Raw genomic sequence first — 20,923 nt, forward strand, 5'->3', positions numbered from 1 at the left:
AGGCTGCCCAGGGAAGTGGTTGAGTCACCATCCCTGGAAGTATTTAAAAGACGGGTAGATGAGGTGCTTAGGGAGATGGTTTAGTGGGCATGGTGTTGTGGGGTTGATGGTTGGACTCGATGATCTTGGAGGTCTCTTCCAACCTTAATGATTCTATGATAAAATTTGAAATCTATTGAATTCCTAATGCTGGGCTTCTTTTAAGTGCCAAAGGCAAAGAGCTGTGGGAATGAAGCAAGTAGCATAGAGTATGATCTGTAGTCTTCCACAGGATCAGTACCGACTTGTGCTCTTCTACTCATTTTCAGTATGTAGAACTTAATGGTTTTTTGGTAGGAAAAATTTAAATATCAGGTGAATGTTGTATGGAGAACACCTAAAAGAAGTGCGTTCTGCACACAAAAAAAGGCATGTTTGTTTATATATCAGTTTCTAGACACTCCTTTGTGATAGCACTTGCTTAATGTGGGTTGACTTAGGTCTTTGTTCTAAAATAGGGGAAGGGCATTGACGCATAAAAAGAAGAGCATTTTGGAAATTACTTGGATTTTGTCGTATTTCTCCTATGTTCTCATTAATGTAGGTAATACTTTAAAAAAGCTTATTAAAAAATCAGTTGTACTTAGGCTCCTGATCCTAAATGATACTAAAATAAAGTGTGCGTCAGCTCTGTGTAATCTGAGGCACCTCAGTAGTACAGTCTCTGTTGAAAGGGAACAAAGTCCAGTAATGCTTTAAGCCCTCTTCAGGGTGGAAGCAGGTAGATTGATTTTGACTTTTTCTAAACTATATCAGTTATACAAATTGCTATGTCTGTTTTTATCCTCACTACTGGGTGGAGTTGAAAATGCTGAGATCTCCTGCTTCCTATGAGATTTCATTGGAGTAGCCCTGAAGAAATTTGGACTCTGCACCAATGACCAGAATTCTACAGTACGTTAGAGTAGAGCTGATAAGCTTCTCATGCCGCATGGCATGTTATACTGTCATATAACTGTCTTTAGTACTAATAAAGATTCTCACATGATAATTTAGCTCTGAATTGGAAGCTGGCACTTAGGTTTAACTAACTAATCAGGAGTGTCCCTTTTGTCAAAGGAAACGGTGTTAGCTGCCAGAGCTTTTGAAATGCTTTCCCTTGTCCCCATGCACTGCCATAGTCTTGCTTGAGTTTATCTCCTCGGCACTGGGCCACCTTAATTGTGTTGACACGTAGGTGTGTGTGGCGGAGGACAAGTAAACTTGATGCCATCTAATTTAGTCATTGCTGTCAAACTAAGTTTCCTAATAGCTTCATGTTGGCATTGAGAAGACTACTTGAGCGTGTTGATCCTTGGGGAAAATCTGCAGGTAAGAACTCTATTCTGAAGCTAGAATTCCCCTCCCGTCATTTCTTGGAACCATTCCCTCCAGAGGAATTCAAAGCACAGAGAAAATGTGCATTCCCTTTTTTGTATTTCTCTCCTCTGCAGTCTCATCCTGATCGATTTTTTGGTAAGTGCTATCTGTATACAGTCTTTTTACTCCATACCAGCTACAGAGCCTGGGGAGTGTTGCTGACTTAGAAGTCCTGCAGCTGCAGCAGTGCTTCTCCTATGGGAGGGATGGGTAACTGAAGTGGGTATTCTCATGAGAAGAACCAGGGGAATAGGTGAACCTGAGAGGAATGGAATAGAGGCTCTGAAATGAGTGTGAGAGAATGCTAGACAGGAGCGGAGTTAGTGAGCTCTGGGTGGGGTAGGGAAAAACAAAGCGGGGTTTGGGAGAACTTTAACGCTCTGAGTGGAGAGATTGGGCCAGAAGTCTCCCTTCGGTCAGCTACTCCAGCTAGAGCCATTTTTAAAGGCAGAAGGACATACCTAGCACTGCTACCATACCTTTGCTGTGTTGGACTTTAGTCCTACCTTCTTTTCTGCTCTCAGGAACTGGTAAGTCCTAGCAGAGGGATCGAGAATGAAGGTGGTTATCTACCATTTCTCCACTAGCCGCAGGGCTCATCGCTGTAGTAGCTGTTGTAATTTCAGCTTCTTGTCCTGGCCTGCAACCAGACCATTGTGGATGTCAGATATTTGTGTCAGACAGATAAATTTTAATTTAACCTTCAGCTCACTTCTCCAGCAGTTTTAATGTTGGGAAGAGTTTCCAGTTTGAAGTAATGGGAAAAATAATAATGTTTTTCTTCCTGACTGAGGGAATAAATGTATTATTGTGATTCTCTAGCACTCAGAGTGCTCTGGGGGGAAGGGCTTAGTTGTGAAATAAAAGATACAGAATTGAGCAAATTTGGTAAAATAACTTTCTGATGTGATAACTAAAACACAGAAGTCTGTAAAAGGGGACTTAAAGTGAATTGTAGTGGTCACTGTTCTGATTAAAGTGCCAGCTGCAGTGTCTGAAAATAGACAGCTTTGCACCAAAGGCACTAAAAGAAAGGCTGTATGAATATCCAGCTGCTCAGAACTCTGTGTTCTGAACTTTTTCAGTGTGTGTGAGCCCATGGAAGAAGTAGAGTTTGCATTATTCCTTTGAAAGACTGTAAAAGCAACAAAGGTTTAGGTATTTACATACTCTTTAATGATGTCAGCTTTTTAGAGGCATATAGCAAAAACATTCTTTTAAAAATGAGTCAAAAAAGGGACAAAATACTGACAGCTTTGTTCAACAAACCAAAGAGAAGTTAGTTAGAATATCGTTGTATAAATCTGATATTCTTTATAATTTGAGATGTACTCAAAAAACAACTACCTGACATCAAAATTGTTTCAGAAGAGGAAATGTAAAGGGAACATGAGTTGTTTTTTTGGAAATCCAAATATTGCAGGAACACATGTGTATCTCAGAATGCAAAACTGACTTTCTGTTTGGGTTCCTCGTCATTTTATTCTTTTCCAGCTGACAGGCTGCCCAGAGAGGTTGTGGAATCTCCAGCCTTGGAGATGCTCAGAACTTGACTGCACGAGTTCCTGAGCAACCTGATGTAATGCTGAAGTTAGTCCCACTTTGAGACCCTTCCAATGCAAATTATTCTATGGTTCTTTATATATCATGAAAGTAAACAAACATAGATAGTAAAGTAGACTAATATTTTAATAAACGCTGCTTAAAACCCGCAATGCGTAGGTTGCTAGTAGTGTTAGTCCTGTTTAGCTTTTTCTTGGGCTATTGTTTGTTACTCTGTACTAGGGTCTTAGAAGTCTGGGTGAGAGCACACGGTGCTAAAATGAGTAGCCTTTTCTTGTTCTCTGTGTCCGGTGTCCTCCATTCTGCATTTGGGATATAAAAGGCCTGTATGTTTACTGTCGTGTACTTTGGTCTGTGAGCTTCTGCAGAACCCATAGATAGCTTCCAAGCAGTAAGAGTGGTCCCTACAATAAACCAGAAAATGAAGGATGCAGAAAAACTATAAACTCAATTATTTTTTTTTTCTTCAGATGGTTTTAATAAGTCTTCCTGCCTTGTGTGACTTTTGTTTTTAATTATTATTTATCTTCCAAGAAGTTCCAATTACGACAAGAAAATTAATCTTTAAGGTTTTAATTAAAACTTACACCCAAGAAATGTACCTCGCTGTATATAAAATAGCCATAAGACAGATAATAGGGAGTGAATATAAATTACTGAATTTATATGAGAAGTTACTAGTATTAGGAGGAAAAGAGCCTTTTTCTCTTTAATCTGAAGTAATAATGTAAATAATTTTCATTCGGAATGTGAAGAGAACATGCTCAATGCTGCTAATGATCTCAGTGGACTTTTTACCTATATTTTGTATCAAAATGTCTTGCTCTAGATTTTTTTTTAAAGGCTATTTTGCTGGTAGTTGGAGACTGGCACACCATAGACAAATATACAATATCCAAGTGGAACGCTAAAACAGAGAAACGTTTTTTAAGGAAAGCGCAGGTCCGGTGTGGAAACCTAGCAAACAGTTTCTCAGAGTAGAGAGCCTTCCCATCACCCCTCCTTCCACCACAGCAGAGTTCATGATAGAACATCAAGTGGGATCCTGCTCCATGAAAACAGAGAATTAAATGTCAGAATATTGCCAGTGAGAGAGATTTTCTTTGAGCATTCTTCCCTTTTATCCCTAACCGGAACTAATTGACTTCCCAAATTGTGCAGAGCTTCTCTCTTAGATCCTTGATGGAGAGGTCTGAAATAAGTGTGGTGGAAAACCGGGTAGATACAGGAAAGTTAAATTACGTCTTTCCCAGACACATTTAGAGGGGAGAAAGATCAAAAACTAGTTCCTTTGACAGAGTGTGATTTTTGTAGCTTTTTACCATGAATGAAACCATTATTTCAAGTGTGTTTGAAGTTTCAGATTGTATGTCTTTTAAATGAGTTTTAAACAGAAATCATCACAGAATTTGTCAGTCATGTATGACTAAGCAAACAATTCTGTTCCATAAAAGCAAGGATACATCAGTCGTGTAATTTTCCTGTTATATACCATTTTAAAGTTGTTTAACTGTCTGAGTATATATATGTTTTTAGACAGTTTTAAAGGCAAGAAATTGTTTTTGAAGAAGTATTTAAATAAGAATGTTACCAAATATATAGAACAGCAGCTCTCTGTTGTTCCAGTTAGATGGGTGCATTCCTGAGAGTTTCCCTTAAGAAAGCAGAGCCGTCTGATTTCCAGGAGTGCACTTGGGTTGGTGCTGGTGTGCATGCTCAGCGCCTGTTCCACTGCCAGCCTTAATAGGAACTCTCCTCGGGCCAGACAGCCTCTCACTTGTCTTTCTGGGATAAAAGTCCTTAAACACTTTTGACATTTTTAAAACTTGATGTATTGTAAACTCTGAAATTTGGCTTAAGAAAACCAAACACCTTTTTAATGTTTAGTTTTCTGAGTAACTTGCCTGATTTCTGGCCCCCATCTGTACATCCTGCTTTGAGGCAGGGGGGTGCAGAACCTGGTCTGAAGCAGTAATTTTGTTTCAGCTGAGCAGCATGGGCTGGTCAGGGTTCCGGAATTGACGCTGCATGTCACCCCCATGGCATGGCACACAGATTCTTGGTAGTTCATCAGCAACGCTCCATGGCTTTGAAAGCAGAGAATCACAATGTTCTTGGAAAGAAAAGTTTGTAGGTGATGAAACACAAGCATGTTGGACACCTATGAACCGCAGATGGCTCTGATAATCCTCTTATACATCCTGTGCTAATCAGAACTTCCACTTCCAGTTCCTCCCTAGCTTTGTGTTCCTTAAAGCCAGCCTTGCCAACCTCGGGCAACCTGAAGCCTACCGCTGATGTTCCTAGCAAACAAATTTGTAGGCGTTGGTAAACAGAAAGGTGCTTGGATTAAGGGATCCTCTCAGCCACAGTTGCCCTTTCTGTTTGTTGTCTTACAAGATAACTGCAACAGTGGTTGTCTTGCACAATTCTACAATTTTTAGTGTAAGTTCCTATTTTTAGTTACCCAAATTATTTCTGGGATGTAGTAGTAACAGAGATGAAGAAGCAGCGAGAGATATCCTGGATGGTGGGTGAAATGATGTTATAAACGGTACTTTTATAAATGCAAGATGCTGGCAGGTTTTTTTATGAAGTTTTTTGTCTGTTAATTTCTTCAGATAACTTTACAAGGAGCCAACACCAAAAAACACATTGTATTATATTAGATACAAAAATGATATTTGGAGTATTTCCAGTGATGTGCTGTGTTACAAAGGTTATAACTTGCAGTTAATACCAAGTTTATAAAATGCTTTTTCTTCTACAATGAAATATTAGGTATAATAAATGAAAAATTGTGGGAGTGGTTACTCCAGCTACGTAGAGAACCTCAGAAAGAAAACCATAAAGGTCCTCTCCAAAGATGGTGAGGTCTTGAGCTATTTTTATAAGGACCATCTTGAGTTTATTCATGAGCCTTTAAAAATTCTGCACTGAAATAAACATATTCCTCCAGCCTTTTTCTTAGTTCCTGCTTAGTTGCAGAGTGTGTCTGCAGCTTTTTGGGTTTTGGATTGTTTGTAGCGTGCCTCACATGGTAGTGTTTGGTTCTTCTCTTGGGATATGGGGTGTTTCTGTAATAGGAATAAGTACTGCCCCTCCAACTTGAGTGCTCATCTTTCGCAAAGCAGGGCTGGCATGTATCAGTGTTGAGAGAAGAGGTGGCCAACACAAACTTCTGTGAAAGACTGGAGCCGGTCTTACTTTTTCCTAAAAACAAACTGTACAAACCAGGAAAAAGCTATCCTGCCAATACAGCCCAGTTCTGTTCCAATGTACTCTTTGAGGAATCCCTCTGGAAGTTCATTTTCTGTGGCTTTTTTGGTTTTCAGTAGGAATTCCAGTAACTAACTGGAGATCATTAACCCCCATTAAAATCTGGGAACTATCACTGGTAACTTCTTTGTTTTATAGTAAGGGCATAAAAATATCTCAGGGTTTTGTGTAGCATTTCGCTTAACGGGAGACTTGAAGGTAACCAAGTCTCACATTTCAGGCTACCAGAGCTGGATCTAAATTCCCATGGACAAAAAGCCACACAGATACTCAAGAAGAAAATTGCTCTCCTCTACATTAGGTTTTAACCACAGGCAGCAACTGGACACTAATCGAGAAGGGTCAGTAGCTTAATCGTCTTAAAAATCCGACGAATTAATGTTTAGGTTGTTTAGCCTGTTAAAATGAATTACTGGCTTTTCTCTAGCATGCATGAAACACACCAGTGCTACCGATTCTCATACCCTTTACCTGGGGGCAGCTTAGATTGTATCTAAAACTAGAGTTGAAGGTAAGAGATTTAATAAATGGGTAACTGGGCACTTTTACTTCAGCTGTCTGAAGAGGCTGTCAAAAAGAAAGTTCCAAAGCTACTTTCCCTGTCCCCTACAATCTGTTGATCTCATATGTGAGACTAGAAACTAAATTAGTGGGAATTTGACAAGCAATATGAGAGCGGTTGTATATGATACTGTTGAACTACTTGCCCAGATGAAATTAGAATTAGATTATTTTTTAATTTCTCTTTTATGAATGTCTAGATTTGCTTTCTTCACTTTTGGTGCTGACAGTAAGTCTGGAAAGCATTTCACCATTTCTTTACCCACTTCTCTGTTTATTTGAAGAATAATATAATTTTTTGGACAAAGCCAAGTGTACAGTGCTGTTCTTTCTACAGTCCTACAGTTTTTAGCAGAATACATCACTTAGAAAACCCTTTCATTTGCAAAAAGCATTGTCTTACTGAGATGAAGTTTACATGTACGTTGCATTGATTTAACTTAAATAATTTTCCAGACAGAATTCATACAATCCAGGTCCAAATCTGGGATTAAGAATAATTTTTAAACAGTTTAGTTCAGTTTTGCTTAATTTTTTTTTAGGGAATCTGGGGTTGTAACCAGTTTATTTTAAATTGTAATAAGCCATTCTTAACTTCACTAAGAGTACCTAAATGCATATTAGCATTGGTTTAGATAACTTGATTTATGGACATTTTTTAAAAATTAAAACAAGTGCTAGTTTTATGTAGAAAAAAAACCCAAGCTGCAGTCAAGGACTGCAAAAGATTTATCTTAAGCTTTGTGTGCACAGGAAAGAGTTAGTCACTATAGCTGTACTGGCATAACAGTATCAGTAAAGCTACCTTTTCTTACTCTGTTTTGTTACTAAATGCAGCTTCTGTTACTGTGGTTTATTCTCCAAGTGAAATAAGTTATACTTGTAGACATGCTTTTTAGCCGAGATGATAGCCTGCATGAGAACTACACCAATATGGAAAAGGTTCTCTTGCCCCCAAGCAGAGCAAGAAGTTCATGGTTTAGAATAGGCCAAGGTGGTTATTGCAAATTTAATGATAGTTTAAATATCATTAGCTGTTTCACTGATTATTTTACCAGAGGCACAGAGCTACCCTGAGGTAGTAGGTACATCTTGAGTAGAAAAACGATTCAGCTCTCCCCCCCCCGCCCCCCAGCTCCAAACTGTGTTGATATTTGAGTGTAACCACATAATTTGGTTTTACAGAGAATAATAGCCATGTGTAATCCTTGGTTTTTGATTTATTAGTGTGATCAGTCAAACAGATGAAACGTGTTCAGAAGTCCCCTTTAGCTATAGTGCACTTACCTAATAGCTATTGACTTTGGCACAACTTGTGATGTATACCCGAAAAATATATACATTCGTCTTGTTTCAGAGTTTACAGTAAATTTTGGCTCTGTGTTGAAGTCTTTTACGTTTGTCCATAAAAATGAATCTTAAGATACTAAAAATTTTATAGTTGTATTTATAAATTAACCTTAAAAAGTATGCCAGATAGACCACAAATTTCATGCTATGTGTATTGTGCAACAGTTTCATACAAAAACAACTTATTTGGAACCTTTTGTTATAAGAAAAGGCTAAGAAACCACCTATTGTCATTAATAAGCAGACACGAAAGATGAGCCATAGAATTATCCTGTGTAAGCAGCCGGCTGTCATCAGTTAGCAATAATCCCACATTCCTGTGATTGTTATTTCCATAAATATGAAGAAGGGCATTACAGTAATACAGATCTAGTGTGCCTGCTACCTCAGAGTAATTAGATCAAACAGTGGCTGAGGGCTAGATACTAAGTGGTGTGATCAATACACAAAATCTTTTCACTGATTGGTCTTCCTCTATCTGTCATCTTCTGTTAGAAACCATGTTGTTTATAAACTCCTAAAAGACACATTTATGAGCCAGTAAGTATCACTGATTAACTACTTAAAGCATTTGGGGGTAGTTTAGAAGTACTTTAACATTAATTAAACTATATTTCTTTGTTTTAGTTTTTCAGCCAAGTTTGGAGAGATTTTATCCCTGTTGTTACTTAGAATTCTTGAAATCTTTTTAGGAAAATCACGCAGAGCTTCTGTAAAACTACACAGTCATCCTGAAGACTCGTTCAGCTGTTTGGAGAACTTTCCACCGTTCTGCAGGAAACGGGGGGGTGGAAAAAGCCAGTGGAAAAAAATCTATCATAGCAGCCACAGACCTAAAATCCTCTGGCATGAGTTACTCTTAAAACATTTTGATAACTGTGAGTTAAGACTGATACTTGGTTTTTTTTTTTTTGGATGGATAACCCATGCAAATGGGAATCCTACCAGACATGAAATTTTTCAAGTAATAGGGAGTGTTGCACAGACTGTGAATGGAAGATATGTATGTGCCTTTCATACAGGATGGCTCTTAATTTTTATGGGGTTTTTAATGCATCTGGAGTGTTTTTTCTCATTCATGGAAGCAGTGAAATCTTGACAGAATTCTAAGCCTGTCCTTTTCAACTTTAGCTCTTGTATCACTGCTTTCATCTCTTTGTCAGTTTATTAGTGTGCAGCATTAGTTAGCCTCAAGGCACTGACCTTTTACAGTGCTGATGCAAGGTTAAATCCTTTCTGAACATGCATTGTTATTGCTGGTGAGATTGCAGAAAGTACAGGGGACCCTGGGTCACGTTCTCCAATGGTGAGATAATTGCCCGCAGGTGAAGAGAAAAATGCAATTTGAGATTTTCACAGCTTCCAAACCAGGTGCGCATTGCTGAGTCAAGAGCAGGTATTGACAGGTCACTTCTTCTGCGGCATTGACAATTTTATTCCTTAGCAGAGGCAGCTTTGAAACCATTAGTTAGCAGTCATGAAGACACGCTTGCAAGCACACAAACGACTGCAGAAACTCCATGATATTTGACTTTGTGTAACTTCCTTTGAAATGTCTCGGACAATGCAACCGAACAACAAAATTATTCTGAGTAGAGATTGTTTACAGAGAGATGACTATCCAGGTTTTTTGAGCTTGAAAGAAGATAAGGTCATGTTATCAAATGCAATTTTATCAGCAGCATGTGGTTGAAAAAACTAGGCAGGTGTGAAACTTCTTTTGGAAGAAGAAGGAAGAGCAACATCTATTATGAATTACATTGTTATAGCTAATCTCAATGCATTTAGAAGTCCTAAGAAACAGAATAGTTTGGGCTGAAATATGTAGCCTTGGAGAAGTATTCTGCGTTATTAAAAATCAAGAGAAAATATTTTTTTAAAGGATTGTCTGAAAATCAAAATGCTGTAAAGGATTGTAAAGTAACTTCTTTACATATAAAATAGATAGTGTCATGTATTACTCTAGAGCCTTAACTTTATTATTTCTTTGAGGTAAGTAATGCTATTTTTCATCTGTCTGCTGTAAGGACTGTATTACAAGGTGTTCTCTCACTTGCCTAGAAATAAGGTGGTAAAGTTGGCCTATATATTTTTGAAATCAAGATAGTTGCAGTATAATGCAGACTGGTGATTACTTGGATTTGGTCTTCACAGAGTAACACACACACCCCCCTTATTTTCTTTTATTCTTTCTGAGACTGTTTTATCTCCACAAAACATTGCTAGGCAAAGGGAAACATCTTTGCTGGAATGTGCTGACAAGAATTTAATAAAGATGGAACTGTGCAGCAAGTCTGTTCAGACTTGATGGAAATAAATATTCACTCCAGGAGTTGAAAATTGAACATATTTAACTTTTGGAAAGGGTCTCTGCTCTGTCCACTCTGACAGGAAAAATACCCTAGGAAGAGCACATTTCACATCATACTGAAAAAGAACGTTGAATATTGGGGGGCAGGGGGTCCTATCATAGTTGCAACTATACAAGTAGGTCTTTTTGTACTGTTAGTTTCTGTTTGCCATCTGAGATATTCAGAGGCTGAGGTCATAGCTTCATGAGCATTTCTTCTGGCAAAAAGGCTGTTTTTTAAGTATCATCCATCACTTTTCCTGCCTTTCCATTCTGCTTGTGCAGCAACAGAATAAAGAGAATTGGGGAACTGACCTAGATTAAAGATAACCTTGTTTTGGGCAGCTGCACAAAGTGGTGTACGTTAGAGTTGGTGGGGGTTGTTAGGGAAACTGCTTAAGTTATTCTTCTTCTAACATGTATGAACACTAAACTTCAGTATTAATTTAGCACAGGTAGTTTAAGCTCCGTTTGGAAAAAATAAAATGGATCTTTACTTAAAGTACTCTGGGGAAGCCCTGGCTTTCTTCACTGACTTTAGAGGTGACTTGAAGAGACTTACCTCCTTAGGCCAAAGCTTGCCATTGTGAATTCTGTCTTCAGTGTCTATGCAGATTTCACAGAGTTACAGTTTTGTCTGAAAAGCAGTTCTAACTGCATCATTGTACAGCAGACCAATTGGTTGGAAAGGACCTCTGGAGGTCATCTCATCCAACCCCTCGGCTCAAGCAGGGCCACTTAGAGCCAGTTGCTCAGGACCATGTCCAGACAGCTTTTGAGTATCTCCAAGGATGGAGACTCCACAACCTTTCCGGGCAACCTGTTCCAGTGCTCAGTCACCCTCACAGTAAAAAAGTGTTTCCTGATGTTCAGATGGTATGTCCTGTGTTTCAGTTTGTGCCCATTGCCTCTGGTCCTGTCACTGGGCTCCACTGAAAAGAGCCTGGCTCCGTCCTCTTTGCACCCTCCCTTCAGGTATTTATATATTTGAGATCCCCCTGAGCCTTCTCCAGTCTGAACAGTCCCAGCGCTCTCAACCTGTCCTCATATGTGAGGTGCTCCAGTCCCATAATCACCTTTGTGGCCCTTCGTTGGACTCTCCAGTATGTCCATGTCTCTCTTGTACTGGGGAGCCCAGAACTGGACACAGTATTCCAGGTATGGCCTCACCAGCGCTGAGTAGAGGGGGAAGGGTCACCTCCCTCGACCTGCTGGCAATACTTTGCCTAATGTAGCCCTGGGTAGCATTTGCCACCCTTGCAGCAGGGGCACATTGCTGGCCCGTGTTCATTCACCATTGCTGGCTTTGTGTCCATCAGGACCCCCAAAACATTGGTAGGTGAATGGTATCTGAAGCATTTGTGCATCTGAATTAGCCCCTCCAACTAATCTTTTGAGTTTGTTAATACATCTGAATGGTTCTAATTTATAGAAAGAATAAGTCAGCTCTGTGTTTCAGTGAGATTTCACAAATTCCTCTGATGTTTTTTAATCACTAAAAATAACCTTAATGTATAGGGTGTCTTCAGAATCCCTTAAGTATAGAACATTATTTCCGAGAGTTTAAATAACTTCCATTTGATCCTTAATTCCACCAACATTTTGACTATTCTATTGAGTGTTTTAGATCCAACCTTTTTAACAGTTAGTTCACAAGTCGACTTTATGCACAATGCACAACAGCCCTTGACTTTCATTAAATTCAGATACTAGATAGGAAAAGAATATCTGGATTTACAAAGCCTTATAGGATGTTCAGGTCCTTTATCTTTAGACTATGAAACAAAGTCCTCTTAATAATTTTATAAACCAGTTGTCCTACTCCTCTCTCTGCTCTGCTGAGCATGTATTTCTGCAGGCTGCATGTGGGGTCTTCACGGGCCACAGGAGGTCACAGATACCTTTCTTGAAGATTGTTCTGCATTTGCTAACTAGCATGCTGAAAATAGTTGGTAGTACCGAGCGAGGCAGAATTGGCTTCCCACCATTTTCCTCTTAGTATTTTTATTCAGAATCTGTAGATATCTTGAATAAATTATAAGCAGGCAGATCAGGAAGTTGAGAACTTTTGTTTCCTAATCTTGACATCTTTTTGAGACAATGATATATTAAAGAATTTTTCAGTGAAGGTTGTCTTTATTATCTCACTTTCCACTTTGAAATTAACACTAACAGTTCAGTCTTGTTAATCTGCCTTCAGTTCTGTTTTCTCTTACAATCTGAATAACTTGTTTCCTGAGTAAATACTATGCAAAGTTTTATTCTGCTTTCTACAGAATCGTAAACTTGCGATGTCACAGGACCGCAGTATTTTTAACTGTATGATTTATAATGCAACAGCAGTATTACTGCTGTCAGTGATGGCGCTTCTCTGATGTGGGAGTTATGGTGGAGTGTAAAAAGACACAAACTGTAGGTGCGTATAGCTGTGATTTTGATGTTTTAAGGAGGCATTTGGCTTATTTTGTTACATAATGGGACTTAGTTTCAGAATTTTTTTTTTTAAATGCATGCACGTTCACTCCTGATATTGTACTGTTTCTCTGTACTGTAGACTGGATTAACACTTGCTGAAATTATTACCATTAACAGCTGTCACTGATCAAGAGATAAGAATAGCAATTCTTTTCAAAATGAAGGCAAATTGACGGCTATTTAGAAATTTGACATATCTGAGTAGAAAAGCTTTGTAGAGTATTGGTTTACAAAGAGGTATGCTCAGGTATATGTGTGAGAGAAGTTACATTATAAAATAGACTGAACCAGACCTACTGTGCCTCTAGAGAAAACCTTAGCCCATGTTCTAGGGTTTAGTTTGACCTCAGTCTTATTTCTTGAAGTACGGTACAGAGCAAAAAAGTTACAGTTTCCCTGTAAATGGGAAAACTCTTGGTCCATTTGATTTCTTCAGCATTCAAGAGTGTAGGGCAGGCATCCGTATCAAAAGACAACGTTTACGTGGAATACCTTAATCCTGCAGAGTTTTGGGAAGAAGAAAGCGTTACCAGTTACAGTGGGGACTACTTAAGAACCTTTTGTTTTCCATTGCAAAAACTGATCCTATGAACTTGTACCTGTGAGCGGGTTTACCTGTTTTGTAAGGTTCAATGACTGTGGATTGTCAGAATTTCACATCAGCTGTATTTCTCTTCTGACAGCTGTGAGTATGGAAAAAAGTTGGGATAACTTTAGAGATTTATTTAAAATCTGTAATCAGAGCTTAGGAGCAGCTCTTCAGTTTTTTACTCAATGGTAAAGTATTTGTTAAGAGAGAGAAGCACTGAGCGCCATGGCGTAATTGGATGCTAATTTAATTTGCTGAGTATTTTGCCTAGAATTCACTGGACTGTGTCGTAATGCTTTTTATGTGCAGTATAAATGTTAGTGGGACAAATACTTTTTTACGTGTTTCAGTGGCAGAATCTGCTGCACAGGCTAATGTTGCATATTTTCAGTGAACCTGTAATACTTTGCCTTTCAGCATTGATTTCAGAGATGCTAGTTCCCACATTCTGCCTCCTGTGTCCCCCCTTGTCTTGGAAGCCTGCTGTCAATATACAGCAAAAGTTTTTTCTCAAGAATGTAACCTTAAAAAAAAAATGAGAGAAGAAGCTATGTGAAGGCTTGCCTTTGGGTGAATTTCTGAACCATGTCTTCTAGGAGATATAATTTCCTTTGTTCCAAATGCATAATCTCAGTGCTTTGCTGAGGAAGGGCAAAAGTGCTGCCGTCAAAGAAGAACACTTTTGCATGGATTTGTCATTTATCAAAGAGCAGTTATCCACTCGTGTTCACAAGTAGTTCATAATTCTCTCCGAGTAGACAAGGTTTTTGTGGGTCCATATTCTTCGTCTGACAAAATATTTGTAACACTTTTGCCAAAGGCAGTGTTTTTCAAGGCTTAGCTTTCCTAGTGCCAAGGACTCTTTAGAAGCAGAGATTGTGGCCTCCAAAAGCCAAGTACTAGTAGGCATAAAAGCCTACTGTGGCAATAGAAAAGGCTTTAAAAACTTTTATATTTGTTCACACAAGTGTTTCAGTGTAGAAAATTCTGCCTTTAAGCTTCATTAACTTCGTAAGACTGCAAACTAAGAGTCCAATGTTTTGTGCAGTTAACTTCTAAGACAACAAGCATTAAGGTTGAAATACAGGTTGCTAGCAAGAAAAAAAAGATTAAAAATTGGACTTTAACCCAAGAACAAAGTACTGTGAGATCCCTAGCTCTGCAGCACTCCAATGTAACCCTAGATTGAAGTTTTAAATGTGCCATTCAAAGAAAAACGCAAAATCCTTTGAGCAATGTGCAAGTGGCTAAATTGGCCTATAAAAAAGGAGTAATAACTATAAGCTGCAAGACAATGATGTCTGTACCAAGCTGCGTCTCTCAAATCCTTCAGCACTGGTCCACCTGTTGAGGATGGATGCAGCGATAAAACTTCTGCTAAATCACTGCTGAGAATTTTTCGAAAGCCCACTCTCTTAATACACCACAAACAGTGTGGTGTGATGTAATGAAATGTATATTGTGGTATGCAGGGGTGAGATCTGAGTAACAAAATGTGGAATATTCCTGAGGACTGAAATCCAGGATTCTGGGAAACGTGACTTGACTTTCCAGTGCATGCTTTCCATCAAACATTGAGTATGTTCAAGTCCAACATTAACCAAGTGTTTAAACAATGGATATGGTGCTTACAGCAGTTCTTTCATGCACAAAAGATACGAGTCCAAATGTTAATACAGAATATGTCATTTAAACGGAAAACAAAGAAGCTTTGTGATTCGTTACAGCATGAACACTAGCTCGTCTTTAGAGTTGTTCTTTAAAACTCATAATCATCAAATTTTATACGATACATTTGAAATAGCACAGACTGAATTCCAGAGTTGCTTTCACAGAAGATCCTACAGCCTTGTACAAGAATTGCATGAATTACTTCACTTTGCAGTGCTATTGGTTGCAAAATGCTAGATCTGCAACATATGATTTTAATGACTAATTAAGTATTAGATTTCTGTATGGCATCTCTGCAGCCATCTGAACTCTCTGTCCCCAAAGTAAGCTCCCTGTATCCATTGCTATCTGCTTTTAATTTGCATTGGTGAACAAAATTAATGATAAAATTTACCACCATTGTAAATTTAACTTAGTTTACTGTTGTGGATTGCAGCTTTTCCTGTATTCCAGACTTTGTTTTCATTCAACTTCACAGCAAATCCACTGACCTCGTATCCCATTACATGTTTACAAAACCTTTGTTACTGCATCTCTTGTTCAGTTCTAGTGAGACACAGTTCGCATTACCTGCTTTGATTCGTATATGAGAGAAGCAATCAGAAGAGTCAAGAATAAAGGGCTGCTTTATTTATAACAGGTTGTATTGTTGCAGGTGGTGTGGTGTGTTTGCGTGTGGGTGCAGCGTGCTGTGAAGAGCAGCCCGTTCATGCTGTGCACACAGGATCTGTTAGGGATGTAGGCTTGCAGCCTGCCCTCAAACTTGGCGTTCTTCTAAAAACCATGATCTAGTCTGATCCTGTGCCTTGTCGGTTCAGGGAGAATGCGGTTTCTGCGGCCAGTGGCTGTGTGGCAGGCAGAGTGAGTGCCACGTGCTTGAATAGGAAATGGCAGAGGATTACAAATAGCAGTCTGAATGTTTTCCACGTTTGTCATCCAAGCGGAACCTTTAAGATTCAAAGTAAATTCAAAATTTTTCTTTAAATAATCAGTTTTAATTATTCTGGTAGTGTTGTGGTGGACTGTGCCGTTAACTTAAAACTTGCCATCTTATGCACGGATTATTCATTTTTTAAAAGTGGAGACAAATTAATACTAGTGTTTAAAGTCATTGTGAGACTGCATTCAGTTAAAGATGCTTTTTGTTTTGCTTAAGAAAGTAGGAGTGGCTCGTGAGGAACACCTTGACCAGCTAGTCCTAATGTCTGTAAATTCTTAGAGGTCTCAGTAAACTTTTATTTGTTCTGTCTTTTTAATGTAATCCAGAAAAAAGTATTCATCAGCACAAAAACTTCAAGCACCAGAATAAGAAAATAAAAATAGATATGGCTGTTCTTGCATCCTTACAGCAAAGCCACTGTAGTTCCCATACAATTCTTAAAAGTGCTCTTTTTTTTTTTTTCTTTTTTTTCCCCCAGACCTAAAGATTTTCGGAGGAAGTAGTAACAATAAAAGAAGAAGAACTGCCATCAGGAATGTCTCCTCCTTGAAAAAAAATTCTTCTAACATGGAAGCATCTGTGCATCTCAGTCAACCCTTCTATACAGAATGTTTCTGACAGGTGTTAGCAAACTTTATTTGGAAAGATGACAGAAATTATTGTATTTGAAACAGCTAAGAATGGATATTATGTTGTTGATGCCACCTGTACTCTGAGTTGTATGACCTGGTATTTGTTAATTACATTTGCTTTAATACTATTATTAAAGAATTGATACATTTTTAATGAACATTTACATCTCGTGGAAACAGTACATTGTTTACTGAAGTATCTCGCTTTAAAAGTTGCAAAATTGGATTTCCACGCAGTAAGAGCAGCGAATAATTATGTTCAGAGAGCTCCCACGAACGGCACGCTGTCAGTAAATAGTCTGATTGGCTTTTCTGGTAAAACAGGTGATCGATCCATCTTTACGCAGCTTGGTGAATAAGAGGATGCCAGTCTTAGTACAGAAAAAGGAAATTGTTCACGTAGAACTCGTTCTCTCTTTGGGGGATGTGAAAAAAAAAAAAACCAGTGGCTTGAGCTGTTGATTACTTCTGTAATATATTGTGCGGTTCTCCCGAAAGCCTTTTCCAGAATACAGAGTGTATATACCGTATGAAATTCATGATTAGATTTTGCTGAACGCATGTTTATGCAGGCCTGCAGTTTCCTTATCTTTTTAGGTGAGTATACTCACTGCAGTTACTGGGGGGGTGGTGGTAAGCAAAATCAAACTTATTCCAGAGCCAAACTGCATTAGAAAAACACAGCTCTTCAGAGGAAGCAGTGCACGTACCAAATATGCGTGCATGCTTGCTGTAGTCCTTTCAGAAATAAGAAAAATATAGTTAAAAGATGCATCTTGGAGGAATGAGGAGGTGGTGAGATTTCTGGTGGTCATTTTTTATGTCCTGTGGGAGTTTACCTCGCAGTCTTCAGCAGCCTTCTAGAAGGAGTGTTTCTGCCCAAATCTCATTTTGATTCAAGTCACGCGACCACGCCTGCCTTACTTAAAACGAATGTTTGAAAGAACGAAGCAGCAACATTTTTCTTATGAAAACCAGCTAAGAAAACTAATGTGTTGAATGATGCAAAATAAGTTTTAAAAATTATTTTGCTTCTGCAGATTACTTCCCTGAAGTTCATTACTGCTTTTCTGCCCAGATAACCCTCAAGCCAAAGCTGCCGTGTAGATAAATGACACACCTGTTGTTTTCTGTATAGTAGAAGATGCTGATATGTTATCATCTGCCAAGTTTTACAATGTTTGGTGAGGAAAATTTGTTTTCTATATCCGTTGTACACAAGCATCATCTAAGAAGAAAAACATTGTTTTATTTATAATCATATTTCATTATATGAAATAATGATTTGGTTTCGGGCGTTTCTTTGGCATTCAGATGAGCTTATCCTGGGAACCATTCCTATCCAGTGAACGTGCAGACTTCATTTCCACGTCAGTAACCACATGTAATTTACTAGTAAAAGTATTTTTAAAAGGAGTAGGTTAAAGTAAGTGCTCCTTTTTGTGTAAGGACACAGTATATCATATACTTTATTGGTAAGATCTGGGTGGCATCAGCTGTTCATCATGTGCTGAATACTTTACAGTGGCAACTTCAGTTTCTGAGGCCGCCTGGAAAAATACGAGACACTCCTGATTATTCAGAGACTGAATTTTGGAGAAAATGTTGACCATCCGCACCTCTGTCTTTCTTACTTTTTTTGGCGAACATAGAAATCCTGAATAATGTTTTTATAGCCTGGTAGTGCCCACCGGTTACTTTTCATTACCAAGGTGTACCCAGCAAGTGAACATATGACCAGTGATACATGAAGCGTCTGGTTAGTGGGGTGCCAGTAAATGTCATTATTAATACAAAGTTAAACTAACTAGTGCAATTAAAGTTGGTGCATTAGTATGTAAAGTAAGTAAATTAGAAAATCGTAGTGAGTATGCCTACTTTATTACCCCCAAGTAATCGTTTGTTTGATGCGCTGCATGTATGTCCCATATGGCGCGAGGGGGACGATGGTTGTGTTGGTGGCCGGTTGGGTGCGTGTCCCACAGCTGGGGACCCCCCGGGCCGGGGGCACCCGGGTTCCCCGTGGGCAGAAGAGTGCAGCGCTGCTCCCAGCTGCGCCCCCAGCCCGGGCGACTGGGGACCAGTGCAGGAGCTGTTGGAGGGGCACAGCATGGGTGACACTGACCGCGCAGCACAGGCACACCCAGGGATTTGGTCAGGCTGTTACTGTTCATTTCAAATACGGGGCAAATAAATAACACCAGTTGCCTTATTTTGAAGCGTTTGACTATGTCTATGCTGTCTTCCCCACGTCCCTGGTAATGCCCTACCGCTCTTAAAAATCTTCCTGGTCCCACAGGAACATGAGCTTTGGACATAGCCTTGCTTGACGACCAGTCTGGGCTGCAAATTAATTATGAACTGTAACATGAGGCTCAAAGTCTTTCTGAGATGACACAGGCAGAATTGCTTGAACACTGATTTTCCATCAGTCACCATCTCAGAGTCGCTTCCACAGGACCTACAATTTGGCACGTCATGGGGAAGACTCTAGGAGGTGTCAGTACAACACGTGGGTGGGGGAGTGCCAGCCGGGAAGGGGGCAGAGAGAGAGTTCACATTCGGGGCAAGTTAACGTGGGTGTTCACAGCCAAGTGCAAGCAGGTAAGTTGTTAGTTAATCATGTGATGCACCCATAACCTTTAATTTTAGTAATATCTCTCTGACTGTCAGCTGTGTGTGCCAGGCTATGATAGGCACACGTGTGTGCGGCGCACACAGCCGTGCTCACTTGGTGCTTCAGTGTTCTGTAAACTGGGGGTAAGCTGCTTGAAGGTAAAGTCTGTAAGGTGAGCGATAGTTTTCTACCTTTTACTTTCAATGCACGTCCAGGTAAGGAAATGACATTCAACTCACATTTCCATCAGCTTCTCTCACCTTTCTCTAAGGAAGTGGTGGGAGCTAGGGGTGAGAGAAATAACGGGAGAACAGAAACACAGCACAGAAAGTCATGCAGCCACCTAGCCAGATCTCGCCCCGGGATATACACGGCTGTGGGTGTTAGTCACGTGTATAAATGTTTTGTGTTACTAACGAGGCTGAATTCTGGGCCGGATAATGTGAGATCCCACAGCAAAGGTACCAGTTTGTCTCCTTCCTGGTGAGCTAAGAGAGTGTCTGGCAGTGGCCAGAAGCAAAAGCTGACAGGTCTTTCTTTACTGAGCACGAACAGATCAAACCCGGTCAGGGGCGAGCAGGAACACAGTCCTGGGATCCGCAGGCCATCCTCTCTCCGTGTCTTTATAGGGCTGGATTAAATGTGGTCCGAATCTATGCTTTCAACTGAAATGAACATTTTTGAGCTTCTACGTTAAATCCTGCTTTGATGCTTAGTCTCCATAGTGCTGTTCAAAGCTGTTTATTGAGTCACTTTATAATTTACCTGGTTTGCTTTAACCTAATGAATTGCTTTGTGCTCCTCCAGTGGTTGGGTTGGGGTATCTCCTTCCTTTCATCATTCGCTGATCCAAGTTGCCTTCACGACTACACCTGCCAGTCTTTTGACCTTGGCGTGTCACTATGTAAGATCTCACATCCTTAGATGGCACGACCACCTCATCCCATAGTTACTCTTTACACTGTTCATATATAATTTTAAAAATAAGGCCAAATGTTGTTTCTACTAAGTGCCTATATCCTTTAAAATAAAACTGTTGCCCAAAAGTGTTGAAAAAGGAAAATGTACTTTCTTCTCTTTACATTCTGTTCCCCAGATATCCATACAATTGTTCCAAGTTAAAAATTAATCAAATACAGAATTAATGTATAAAAGCTTGCCACTTTTATTTGCATACAAAACAGAAAGGAAAGAGGTTCACAATAAATTATCAGTGTGCTCCCACGGAACATTCTTGTGTATTTATATAATGTGGGTTAAAAAAAATATTCCATTAACATAAGATTTCTTTGCAAAAGCAATAGCTGGGTTCAAGGAAGCCCGATTATGCATTGTTCTCTGGTGAATTTAGTAGGGTTACTCTGCTAGTAAAGCAATTCATCCAAAACTAACGGAACATCATCAACGGGAAAAACATGGATTAAAAAAACCACATTAACTTCTCTGCACGGTTCTACGTACACCAACTAGCCTGATGCGGTTTTTTAGATACAGTTTG

The 20,923-nt window shown here is 39.3% G+C and overlaps 1 protein-coding gene across 1 annotated transcript in view; it reads left to right on the forward strand.

Annotated features, from left to right (window-relative positions):
- MRPL13 (mitochondrial ribosomal protein L13) overlaps positions 1–20,650 on the forward strand; it is a 45,470-nt gene extending 24,820 nt beyond the window's left edge. Inside the window, exons 7-8 of the mRNA XM_009321687.1 lie at positions 16,655–19,171; positions 19,425–20,650. Of these exons, the coding sequence (XP_009319962.1) occupies positions 16,655–16,679 (25 nt within the window). The 3' untranslated portion in view covers positions 16,680–19,171; positions 19,425–20,650. The remainder of the gene's footprint in view (positions 1–16,654; positions 19,172–19,424) is intronic.
- The last annotated feature ends 273 nt before the right edge of the window (positions 20,651–20,923 follow it).

Source organism: Pygoscelis adeliae, unplaced genomic scaffold, assembly GCF_000699105.1.
Source record: "Pygoscelis adeliae isolate BGI_AS28 unplaced genomic scaffold, ASM69910v1 Scaffold111, whole genome shotgun sequence".
Taxonomy (NCBI): domain Eukaryota; kingdom Metazoa; phylum Chordata; class Aves; order Sphenisciformes; family Spheniscidae; genus Pygoscelis; species Pygoscelis adeliae.